The 13,793-nt window shown below is 37.9% G+C and overlaps 1 protein-coding gene across 1 annotated transcript in view; it reads left to right on the forward strand.

The window, feature by feature from the left end:
• The window catches only part of LANCL2 (LanC like glutathione S-transferase 2), a 56,791-nt gene that overhangs the window by 14,080 nt on the left and 28,918 nt on the right, over window positions 1–13,793 (forward strand). The window contains exon 2 of the mRNA XM_065883888.1: window positions 3,805–3,922. Within this exon, the coding sequence (XP_065739960.1) occupies window positions 3,805–3,922 (118 nt within the window). The remainder of the gene's footprint in view (window positions 1–3,804; window positions 3,923–13,793) is intronic.

Consider the following 13,793-nt stretch of genomic DNA (forward strand, 5'->3'; position numbering starts at 1 on the left):
GTAGGCAGCATATAGTTGGGTCTTGTTTTTTATTCATCCAGCCATTCTTTGCCTTTTGATTAGAAGTTCAGTCTACTTATATTTATAGTGATTATGGATATGTAAGGACTTACTAGTGCCATCTTTTTAATTGCTTTCTGGCTGTTTTGTAGTTTTCTTGTTCCTCTTTGACTCTTGCTGGATTCCTTTGTGAATTGGTGATTTCCCACCATTGTATGCTTCTGACTCCCTCGTCTTTATCTTTTGGGAGTCTCCTCAGATTTTTTGCTCTGTGATTTTCATGAGATACATAAAACATTTTATAGCTATAACAGTCTATTTTACTCTGATAACAGCTTAATTTTAATCTCATACGAAACACCTACCCTTTTACTCTTCCACCTTTTATGGTTTTTTATGTCACAGTTTGCCTCTTTCCATATTGTATGTTCGTCAGCAAATTATAGTAGCTGTAGTTACTTTTGATACTCCAGTTCTAATCTTTATACTAGTGTTAAGTGTTAACACACCGTCATATTGCAGCGTTCTGAATTTGATTTTATATTTATCTTGATCAGTGTATTTTTTATGTTTCACATTACTAGTTAGCCTCCTCTCATTTCAGCTTGAAGAACTTCCTTCAGCATACCTTGTTAGACAGATCTAGTGATGATGAATTACCTCAGCCTTTGTCTGGGGAAGTCTTTATTTCTCCTTCATTCCGGAAGGATAACTTTGCCACAGGGAGTTTTTTGGTTTTGTTTCTGTTTTTTTAAAATTTTTGGCCACGCCGCACAGCATGCAGGATCTTAGTTCCGCGATCAAGGATCGAACCCGTGCCCCCTGCAGTGGAAGCGCAGAGTCTTAACCACTGGACCGCCAGGGAAGTGCCCACATGGAGTCCCCAAATGGAGTATTTTTTATTTTTTTATTTTTTGTTTCATCACTTTGAGTATATCATCCCACCTTCTCCTGGCCTGTAAGATCTCTGCTGAGAAATTCACTGATGTCCCATTGGACGTTCCTTTGTAGGTTACAGTCTTCTTTTTCTCTTGCTGTCTTTAGGTTTCTCTTTTTGTGTTTGATTTTTGATAGGTTTATTACAGTGTGTTTTGGAGAAGGACAATTTAGGTTGAAGTAATGGGGTAATCTGTTTATTAACTTCATGAACTTGATGTGCAAATCTCTTCCCAGGTTTGGAAAGTTCTCAGCCATTATTTCTTTAAATAAGTTTTCTGCCCCCTTTCTCCCTCACTTTTCCTTCTGGAACTCTAATGATTTGGCTGTTGGTTTTTTGAGGATGTCTCATAGATCATGTAGGCTTTCTTCACTCTTTTTTATTCTTTTTTCTTTTTTCTCTTCAGACTGGGTTCTTTCTAAGTTCCTATCTATATCGTTGATTCTGTCTTCTATTTGATCTGCCAGCTTTTGATGCTCTCTATTGCATTTTTCATTTCATTCATTAAATTCTTAAGCTCCACAATTCTATTTGTTTATTTTTCAGTGATTTCTATTTCTTTGTTAAATTTCTCATTTTTGTCACATACTGTTTTTTTTATTTCATTGAATTGTCTTTCTGTGTTTTATAGCTCATTGAGTTTCCTTAAAACAGCTATTTTGAATTCTTCGTTGTGTAAATATTAGATTTTCGCGTCTTTACGTTTGGTCACTGGAAGATTATTGTGATCTTTTGGTGATGTCATGTCTTCTTGATTTTTCATGTTCCTGGACCAGCAGGAGCTACATTCCTTTAATGCCCTGGGAATCTTATATGCTGCTCTCTGACTTGCTCCCTCTCCCCAGGCCTGGACTCCCTCTGTAATGCTCTGGATGCATTATGAGAAATGAGAGAAATAGGTCTCTTCATCAGAGTCCTGCCCAGATTTAGAAACCAGGCAGTCACTCAGTGGCTCTCCCTTTGCCCAGATGGAGAAATAACGGGCCATCTATTTAGCCATATGCTATACCTGAACATTAGGTGATGCCGGCAGAGACAAGCTGTTACTCTTACCCACTTGAGTGGACCCAAACTCCTTTTTTTCTTTTTCCTCCAATGGCGTGTTGGTACTTCTCCTCGGGAAATCTGGACTTCCACACAGGCTATCTCATCCGAAGGTGGCTGCCTGAGTCACTGTTCTGCCTGCACTCCCAGACTGTAGCTGAGGGGCTGGAACCGATTCAGTCTCCTGTAGGTTTCACAGCTGGTACTGAAGTCTCTCTGCTTATTACCTACTTCTCTAGTGGGCTAGCTTTGCTGTGTGTCCCTTGGTGTATGGTGCTGCATTCCACAACTCACACGAAGGCACTTCCGTTGGGGAAAACAAAAACAAGGGATGTGTTGTACTGCCATGATGTTGATATTACCCTGGTTTAGGTTTTCAATATTTATACTTATTAATTTTTTCCTGAATGTACACAAGAGGTTTCTGGATCAGAGATTTCTTATTTACTAGACAGAAAATGACCAGTGAGTGGATCCCTCAGTCTCACGTCTTACCTCTCTGGCAGTGAAAGCCAGGTCAAATGTCCTACGTACACAAAGTCTGTATTGTAGGCAAAGAATGAAGAAAAACAAGTTTTCTCTGCTTTTTGTACAAGGGAAGGAGACAACTGTCTCTCCTTCCCTTTTTGAGAGAGTTTCATTGGAAATATCAAAGTCTTTGGAATATAAATAACTCTCTGTGAAAAGACTGGCCCGTTTGTCTTCAGTTCTATGACTGGGAAGGGTTTCCCTGCTCTAGCTTCTCATCCCCTTTGAAATGTACACACAGCCCTCCGGGGTTAAGTAAAACCTCTCCGGGGCTTTTACAATGTATACTATTGTAACTTAATTCCTAAGGTTGCTTTTAGTCCAGAATCCCAAGTTTCAGTAAAATTTGGCCTGAAAACCCTAACTGTCCAGTAACATGAAAATATTTTCCCTGTAGTCCCACAGAGGGATGTTTCTTTATGATAAAATCTGTCAGGAAGATCTGGCATTCCTAGGTTTGTCTTTGCCAAATAACAGAACTACAAGTACACTAAAGAAAAAAAAGCAGAATTAAAGGGAGAAACAGACAATTTCACAGTCACAACTGGAGATTTTAATACACCTCAGCAATTGATGTAACAACTGGAGTCTTCAAAAATCATCAAAGGCAGAAAAATCTGGACAACACTGTCAACTACATGTTTAAGAATACTGATAAATTTCCCTTGAGAAAGATCACCAGCAGTGAATAAGAATACCTGTTATCTTAGCTCCTGGCAGCCTTGGGAGTTAACATTAAAATTTTTTTCTATTATTTGTTAATCTGATAGGTAAACCATAGTATTTGTACTTACTTGCGTTTCATTAATTGCTAATTGATTGAACATTTTTGCCTACGCCTGTCATTTGACTTTTTTCTTTTTATAAGGTGCATTGATAATTTGAAGTGTATTTCTGTATTGTTATATAGTTTTATTTATAATATTTTACATTGCACATATTTCCCCTTGTCATTGACTTTTAAACCATCTCATGTTTTTTAACTTAAAGAAGTTAAAATGTTTGTGTAGTCAGATACATCTCTTTCCTCTTTTTTTGTTTTTTAGTTTTTTCCTTTGATTTCTGCAACTTTTTTTTTGTGGTTATACAATACTTATGACTTAGAGTCCATATAGGGCATTCTCTCATTTTAAAACTTACCTTGTAAAACCAAGGTAGACTCCCTCCAACCAATGAAACATTGAAATGGGCCAGGTAATATAATTTCTGTCTGTTTTTACAACTTAGACTGGTAGTTACTACAACATTGTCCTGTTCTTGTACAATTTAATTTTATGTCTTCTTTTGGTTCTCAGATTATTAATAATTTCACAAGGCGGATCCAGACCAAAATCAAAGATCTTCTACAGCAAATGGAAGAAGGGCTGAAGACAGCGGATCCACATGATTGCTCTGCTTATACTGGTTGGACAGGTAAGCCTCTGGGATATAAGTAATTGATATGTTTTATTTTTGGATTATGATATGTAAGCCTTGGATCTGAATTCTTTTTCTTTTAAAAGTCAAAGGTTTATACCTTTTAAAAGAAGTCTTGAGCTATCTTCATTGATGAGATGCTTTGTAATTTTATTTCTAAAGAAATTCTTTCTGCCTGAAGTTTGAATGGCATATGAGTTTGTATGTCATATTTTTGTAACATTAATTATCTGACCTAATTTATGGCTGTTTTTGAAAATGTGTTAAGATCAGCTTTTTTGTTTGCTTTTGGGTCTTTGATCTTTGCAACAAGATATGTTTGTGTGATTTCTCTGGCCTGATACGTATGAATGATTTAACCTACTTTTTGTACTCATTTACATCATTTGTACACATAAAGATTTTGATTTTGATTCTGATAATAATTAAACAAGCAACCAGTAATACATTTCACATCAAAAAACTTAATTTCAAAATGAATTTGCCTTAACTAATCTTTATATTCTTTTTATTATTTTACCATGTAGCCATAATATTGTCGTAGCTGTTTAGGGAATATAAAAGAAATGAGACAGACCTTGTTCTGAGGGATTAGACTGCAGTATGAGCATTGCTATCGTTATAGCCTTTTCTTGCTAAGTTTTTTTTTTTTTTTTTTTTTTTTTTAATTTATTTTTATTTTTTTTGCGGTACGTGGGCCTCTCACTGTTGTGGCCTCCCCCGCCGCGGAGCACAGGCTCCGGACGCGCAGGCTCAGCGGCCATGGCTCACGGGCCCAGCCGCTCCGCGGCATGTGGGATCTTCCCGGACCGGGGCACGATCCCGTGTCCCCTGCATCGGCAGGCGGACCCTCAACCACTGCGCCACCAGGGAAGCCCTCTTGCTAAGTTTTTATAGTTTAGTCAGTGAACAGTATGGGCACAAGTGTACATGTTGGAGTCACCAAGAGCTGGCACTTGTCTTTGCAGTGCACGCTCAAACTTGATGGCCCTGATCTTTTTTATTATTTGTGTTTATATTTGTACTCATTTATGCGATGCTTTATTTATTATTTGCCTGTTATCAATACAGTAGTACATAGTAACATTAGAATTGACTTTTTCAAACTTTTATACCCAAACAGACATGGAGCTAGTTCTCTTACAGAGCCAAAGAAACTCATCCTAAATGTAATTTTAAAAAAATATTTATTTATTTATTTGGCTGTGTTGGGTCTTAGTTGCAGCACGCGGAACCTTTGTTGCAGCATGCGGGATCTTTAGTTGCAGCATGTGAACTCTTAGTTGTGGCATGTGGGATCTAGTTCCCTGACCAGGGGCCGAACCCGGACTCCCTGCATTGGGAGCGCAGAGTCTTAGCCACCAGACCACCAGGGAAGTCCCCTAAATGTAAAAGTAAATAGTTTTGGCTAACTTGAAGTAAAATACAGAGAATAAGGTTATCTTGAAAGAAAAAACAGTTATTAGTAGCACAGTTTTCCCCCTATAAAGTCTTTTACTTAAAGCATTTCTTCTTGTTGAAAAGGGGTTTTAACTCCATGATTGTTAGGTCCCAAATTGGCTATGCATCAGAATTATCCAGAGAGCTTTATAATAAACAAAGACTATCAGCCTCCACCCCAGGACAGTTATATCAGGAACTCTGGGGGGAGGATTCTAAGAATCACTATTTCTTAAAAATCCCCGGTTGTTGTCATTTTTTGGAATCACTGAGAGAGTCATCATGGAAGTATTTGGTTTGAATGATTTCAAATAATATTTAGGACTTTGGGGTTCATGTAACTGTGTGGAATCCACTTACACCCCTACCTCCCTGTCTTTTCTCCTTAAACTGTACAATATGAGAATAAATGAAGCACCCCAAATTTATCCCTTTAGCAAAAAGTGAGATAGAGAATATACACAAATAATAAGGGGTGAAAAACAAATAGCATCCAGAGTAACTATGGAAAGTCACAGTGGCAGAGCCAGTGAAGAAAGACAGAGGATCCAGAGCTGGCAAAATCTGTCCCTCCATTCCCCACTTTCCCAATTAACAAGTAATTATTCCCAGAAGGAGTGAGACACACCCTGAGGGGGATCTTTTGAGGGCGTATCTAAGTGCAAAGTGGGCAAGTAATGCTGGACAAAGCAGAGAAAAAAGGTGTTTAGGTATACAGGGAACAGGTTTTATTTTAGACTTTCTATAAAAGCGCTATTCTGAAAAAGAGGGGATTAACTTACAAAGCAGAAGCTGCATTCCTGGTGGCACTGGCTAATGGTGTAGGTAAGGAGAGAAACAGCAATGATAGGGGCCCTCCTCAAACAAGAAAGAATATGAGACTCAAAGGAAATCTGGCTACCAAAAGTCATCATTTATTAACTAAACTGTTCATCACTTACTAAGAAGAGGATGCCTTTCAGATTACAACTACCCTAACCATTTTCCTCTTCCTGTTAATAGTTGATCCAGAAAAATCTATGTTTTGAATTTAAGAAAAAAAATTTACAATTATTTACATAATATTAGGAAAAAGAAAATCAGATTTTGTCAGCAGAAGAAAACACACCAGGAAAATTCTACTACAAGATGGAGAAAAAGGGCAGTACTTTCAACATTAATTTTGTAAGTTAATTATGCAATATAGTTACAATGCAGAAATAAAGTAACTCAGAGAAGAGATGGCAAGACAGAAAGGTGATGTGAAATAAGAATTGACAGAACTAAGGAAAGAAATTAAAGGAAAAGGCAAAATCACTTCAGAAATGAGGACCAAATTGCAAGGAGTTGAAGAAAGAACTGGCACCACAGAAAACACAGCAATACCGTAAAAGGAAAAAAATCAAACTGGAGAAAAACTTCCAGTTTCTGGTCTGATGTGTAAGGAGTTTAGAAGTCACCACTTTGTCCTAAAAAGTTAAAAGCTGAACTAACTGAAAAATCAATAACTTTTCTAAGATCCATCAGAGAAGTGGGGTTACATGACAAACGGCTACACCAAAAATAGCAATAGACAGGGAGATTCATAAAATCACAATTTACTGGAGCAGAGACCTGCAAGGAGAGATCTCCACAGGAGCCCAAACTGTAATTGATTAATTGCTAGAAGCTCAGTGTGGGCAAATATGAGAGTTAAAAAACTCTAGGAGGACCCAATCATAGGGAGGCACCCACACTTTTGTGAGGTTAACTTTGGAGTTATCCCAGGTCCTCAATGTGAATATTGGAGAAAAATCCTCTCATGCCTCTGGTTGGGCGAGGGGAAAAGGAACCATTCTGAAATATGCTAGAGCATTCTGTTCTTAACAAGGCCAGCCTTCAGGAGAAACTGTTTTACCAGAGCCTCGCCTACTGGAGTTTTATCAGAAACTAACCTACCTGGAGGAAGGGTAGTAGCCAACTCCAGCTCCCTCTAGCCATTCTGTCCAACCTAAGGGGAAGAAGACACAGAAGCACTGGTGGAGTTCATGGTCCAGGGGCACATGTTCATCAAAACACTGAGACCTGGTCATAGGACCATAGAACGCTTCCACTCCCCCACTCCATTACTAGAGGACTATTTGTTGCAGTTTCTTTTACCCAGTACATTATGTCCACCTTTCAATAAAAAAATTACAAGACATACTGAAAGGCAAAAACAAACCAGTTTGAGGAGACTAAACAAACATCAGAACCAGAATGAGATATGGCGGGAATGTTGGAATTATCAAACCAGGAATTTTTAAATACTATGATGATATGCTAAGGATTTAATGAAAAAAGTAGACAACACGCAAGAACCCATGGATGATGTAAGCAGAGAGATGTAAATCCTAAGAAGGAATTGAACATAAATGCTAGAAATCAAATAAGCTATAACAAACGAAGAATTCCTTTGATGGGCTCATTTAGTAGACGAGACACAGCTAGGGAAAGAATCACTGAGCTTGAGGATATGGCAGTAGAAACTTCTAAAACTGAAAAAAAGCTGAAAAAAAACCCCCCAAAACCAGTATCCAAGAACTAGGGAACAACGACAAAAGGTTCAACACTTGTGAAATGGTAATACCAGAAGGAAAAGAAACAGAAAGAATCAGAAACAATATTTGAAGCAATAATGACCAGGAATTTTTCCAAATTAGTATACACTAAACCACAGGTCCAGGAAGCTCAGAGAATACCAAAGAGGATAAATGCCAAAAACAAAGAACAAAAAAACAAAAAACCTGCATCTAGGCATATAGTATCCAAACTTCATAAAACCAAAGATAAAAAATCTTGTAAGAGATACATGCTCCCCAGTGTTCATTGCAGCACTATTTACAATAGACAGGACATGGAAGCAACCTAAGTGTCCATTGACAGAGGAATGGATGAAGAGGATGTGGTACATATATATGATGGAATATTACTCAGCCATAAAAAAGAATGAAATAATGCCTTTTGCAGCAACATGGATGGACCTAGAGATTGTCATACTGAGTGAAGTAATTCAGACAGAGAAAGACAAATATCTTATTACTTATATGTGGAATCTAAAAAGAACGGGTACAAATGAACTTACTTAGAAAACAAATAGAATCATAGATGTAGAAAACAAATTTATGGTTACCAGAGGGGAAAGGGGGGAGGGAGGGATAAATTGGGAGATTGGGGTTGACATATACACACTACTATGTATAAAACAGATAACTGATAAGGATGTATTGCATAGCACAGGGAACTCTACTTAATACTCTGTAATGGCCTATATGGGAGAAGAATCTAAAAAAGAGTGGATATATGTATAACTGATTCACTTTGCTGTACAACTGAAACTAACACAACGTTGTGAATCACCTATATTATAATAAAAATTTTTTTTTAAATCTTGAAAGAACACAAAAAAACTGCCCTATTATAGAAAAGCAAGGATCAGAATTACACCAGACTTCTGTTCAGCAACAATGTAAGCGAGATAGAATGGAGTGAAATACTTAAAGTATTGAGAGTTTAAAAAAAAATTTTAAATCCTAGAATTTTGTACCCTGCAAAATTATCCTTAAAAGTGAAGGAGAAATAAAAGCTTTCTCAAACAAAAATCAAGGGAATTTGTTGCCATTAGACTTGATTTTCAAGAAATGGTAAGCCAAATCCTTCTGAGAAGGAAAATGGTATTGGTTAGATACTTGGATCTATGTTAAAAAAGGGAAGAACTTCAGAGTATGAATAAGTGAAGGCTAAATAAAAACTTTTATTTTTCTTATTCTCAGATGGTCTAATGGATCAAAATGTGTGTTCAAAATAGCAATAATGTGTTCAATTACATATGTTAAGTATATGTTTATATGTATGCATATATATATGTTTATATGTACATGTTATGTATAAGTAAAATGAATGACAGCAAGATACAAGAGGTAGGAGGAAGGAATTAGGAATATTTTATTATTATAAGATACTTTGCTCTAGCCATGACATGGTACAGTAATATTTGAAAGTGGAGTGGGATTAAACAAGAAAAAAATCACATCATATAAATAGATGCAGAAAAAGCATTTGACAAAATCCAGTGGCTATTCATGATTAAAAATTCTCAGCAAACTATGAATAGATGGGAACATCTTCAACTTGGTTAAGAACATCCACAAAAAAGCGTACGTTGTATTTAATGGTAAAACAGTCAGAGCTTTCCTACTAAGATCAGCAACAAGGTAAGGATGTTCCCTCTCACCACTGCTCTCAGCATCATATTTGAAGTCCTAGCTAATGTAATGAGACAAGAAAAGGAAATAAAAGGTGTATGGATGGGGAAGGAAGAAATAAAACTACCCTTGCAGATCACATGCTGTTCTGTGTAGAAAATCAGAAAGAATCAACAAAAAGTAATCTCCTGGAACTAATAAACAGTGATAGCAGGGTTGCAGGATATGAGGTAAATATACAAAAGTCAGTTGCTTCATTATATACCAGCAATGAATAAGTGAAATTTGAAGTAGAAAACACAGTACTGTTTACATTAGCATCCCCCCAAAATACTTAGGTATAAGTCTAACAAAATATATGCAAAATCTATGTGAGGTAAACTACAAAACTCTTATGAAAGATATCAAAGGGGAACTAAAGAGAGATATTCCATATTCTTGGATAGGAAGACTCAATATTGTCAAGATGTCAATTCTTCCCAACTTGATCTATAGATTCAATGCAGTGCCAATCAAAATTCCAACAGGTTATTTTGTGGATATCAGTAAACTGATTCTAAAGTTTGTATGGAGAAGAAAGAGACCCAGAATATCCCACTCAATATTGAAGGAAAAGAACAAAGTTGGCGACATGATGCTATCTGACTTTATAAGACTTATTATAAGACTATAAGACTTATAAGCTACAATAACCAAACCAGTGTAGTACTGGTGAAAGAATAGAACAGAATAGAGAGCCCAGATACAGACCCACATAAATATAGCTACTGATATTTGACAGAGGAGCAAAGGCAATGCAGTGTAGTGAAGATGGTCATTTCAACAAATGGTCCTAGAGCAACTGGGCATCCACATGCAACAAATGAATCTAGATACCTTTCAAAAGAATTAGCTCAAAATGGATCATAGACCTAAACATAAAATTCAAGACTATAAAAGTCCTAGAAGATAACACAGGAAAAGACATAGGTGGCCTTTGGTATGGCACTGACTTTTTAGACACAACACCAAAGATGTGATCTGTGAAAGAAATATAGGCATACCTTGGGGCTATTGTGGGTTCAGTTCCAGACTGCCACAATAAAGCGAGTATCGCAGTAAAGTGAGTCATGTGAATTTTTTGTTTCTCGGTGCATATAGAAGTTATGTTTACAGTACATTGTGCAGTAGTACCATGTCCAACAAGAACAATGTACATATGTTAATTTAAAAATACTGCTAAAAAATGCTAACCATCATCTAAGCATTCAGTGAGTCAGTCTCTTTTGCTGGTTGAGGGTTTGAAATATTGTGAGAATTGCCAAAATGTGACACAGAGACACAAAGTGAGCAAATCCTATTGGAAAAATGACTCTGACAGACTTGCTCAATTCATAGTTGCCACAAGACTACAATTTGCAAAAAACACAACATCTGGGAAGTGCAATGAAGTGAAGCACAGTGAAACGAGGTATCCCTGTAAATGATAATCTGGGCTTCTTTAAAATTCAAAACTACCTGCAAAAGAGAATGAGACAAGCCACTGACAAGGAAAAAATAATTGCAAAAGACATATCTGGTAATGGACTTTTACCCAGCGTAAACAAAGAACTCTTAAAACTCAACAATAAGAAATGAACAACCTTATTACAGAATAGGCAGAATGCATGAGCAGACACCTCACCAGAAAAGATATACAGATGGCAAGTAAGTGTATAAGAATGTGTTCAACGTCTTATGTCATTACAGAATTGCCAAAATTCAAAACACTGACAGTACCGAATGCGGGTGACAACGTGGAACAACCAGAACTCTCGTTTACCGCTGGTGGAAATGCAAAATAGACACACTGGAAGACAGTTCAGAAGTTTTTAACACAACTAAGCATACACTTACCATATGTGCCAGCAATTGTGCTCTTTTTTACCCAAATGAACTGAAAACTTAGGCCCACCAAAAAACCTGCACATGAATGTTTATAGCAACTGTATTCATAATTGCCAAAAGTTTGAAGTAACCAAGATGTCCTTCAATGGGTGAATGAGTAAATAAATGGTGCATCCAAACAAGGAAACACTATACAGACTTAAAAGGAAGTGTGCCACAAAAAGACATGGAGTAAACGTTAATGTATATTTCTGAGCTTCCCTGGTGGCGCAGTGGTTAAGAATCCGCCTGCCAGTGCAGGGGACACGGGTTCGAGCCCTGGTCCGGGAAGATCCCACATGCTGCGGAGCAACTAAGCCTGTGTGCCACAACTACTGACCCTGTGCTCTAGAGCCCACGGTCCACAGCTGCTGAGCCTGCGTGCCACAACTACTGAAGCCTGCGTGCCTAGAGCCCATGCTCCACAGCAAGAGAAGCTACCACAATGAGAAGCCCACGCACTGCAACAAAGAGTAGCCCCCACTCACGGCAACTAGAGAAAGCCCACACACAGCAACGAAGACCCAACGCAGCCAAAAAATTAATTAATTAATTAAAATTTTAAATTGTATATTTCTAATTGAAAGAAGACATTCTGTAAAGGCTACATACTATGTGATTCCAACTATATGATATTCTGGAGACTATATAACTGTGAAGACAATAAAAATGGTTAGTGTTTTCAGTGAGCTAGAGGGTGAAGGACAGATGAGCACAGAGGATATTCAGGACAGTGAAACTGCTCTGGATCATTGTACAGTAGTGGATACATCTCATTATACATTTGTCCAGACCCACAGAATGTACACCACCACGAGTGTACCGTAATAAAAACTATGGGCTTTTGGTGAAAATGATGTGTCAGTATCATTTCATCAATTGTAATAAATGTACCACTGTGGTGTGGGATGTCAGTAGTTGAGGAGGGAGGTATGTGACAGAAATATCAACAGGGAGAAAATCACATTGGTATCAAACCTCTAAGTGGCCACATTCAGAAGTTCACCAGCAGGGGCTTCCCTGGTGGTCCAGTGGTTAAGTATCCACGTTCCCAATACAGGGGGCCTGGGTTCGATCCCTGGTCAGGGAACTAGATCCTGCATGCCGCAACTATGATCCCATGTGCTGCAGCTAAGACCCGGCACAGCCAAATAAATAAATATTTTTTAAAAAAGAAGTTCACTGGCATCCTACAAGATATTCAAGGAATGAAAATATGAAGATAAGATGTTAAATCCAGCTAGGTTACTGCCCTCCAGGCATATGAAATATAACAAAAGGCATAACAGGAACCTAGGAAATATTTTTATCAAGAGCATTCCAGAGGACTCTACTAGTGTAGTAGTTGACAAACAGTGGCTCATGGGCCAAGTCTGGGATACAGCCTGTTTGTTCACAGGCCTTGAACCAAGAAGCGTTTTTATTTACATTCTTAAGAATTTTGAAATAAAAGAAAACCTGACAGAGACTAAATGTGGCCCTTGAAGCCTAACCTAAAGATGATTATCTGGCCTTTATGGGAAAAAAATTGCTGATTCCTGTATTAGAGGGCTAGCCAAGATATGATTGAGGAAATGGGCATAATTTTATAGTGACATTAATTAGGAACAGAAGTTTGCAGATGGGGAAGAAGGGCACAAAAACATAAATGAAATCGGGAAGCCTTAAAACAGAGGAAATTTTAGGGACTTCCCTGGTGGTCCATTGGTTAAGAATCTGCCTTCCAATGCAGGGGACACAGGTTCAATCCCAGGTTGGGGAACTAAGATCCCACGTGTCGCAGGGTAACTAAGCCCATGTGCTGCAACTCCTGAGCCCGTGTGCTCTAGAGCTCGTGCACCACAGCTAGAGAGCCCACACACAACGACTGCTGAGCCTGCGCACTCTGGAGCCCTCATGCCTCAAGTAGAGAGCCCACGTGCTCTAGAGCCCTAGCGTCACAACTTAGAAGCCCGCGCACCACACCGAAAGTTTCCGCATGCCACAATGAAGATCCCACATGCTGCAACTAAGACCCGACGCAGCCAAATAAATAAATAAATAGAGGAGATTTTAGAAATCACATGACTACTTTTCACTTCACAAAAATTTATTTCACAATGTAACTTGAAATGGATAATTCTCTGTGAATACATAATCTACCAAACCTGACCCTAGAAGACATAGGACATGTAAACAGACAAAATTCCAAATAAAAATTTGAGAATGTTGTCAAATATTTACCCAAAAATTTCACTGGGAAATTATACCAAACCTTTACCAAAGGACAGGAAATCCTTAGGAGTGACAACAGTAAAATGGTGGAATAGGAGTTTTCTACT

This window comes from Phocoena phocoena, chromosome 9 (genome assembly GCF_963924675.1).
Source record: "Phocoena phocoena chromosome 9, mPhoPho1.1, whole genome shotgun sequence".
Taxonomy (NCBI): Eukaryota; Metazoa; Chordata; class Mammalia; order Artiodactyla; family Phocoenidae; genus Phocoena; species Phocoena phocoena.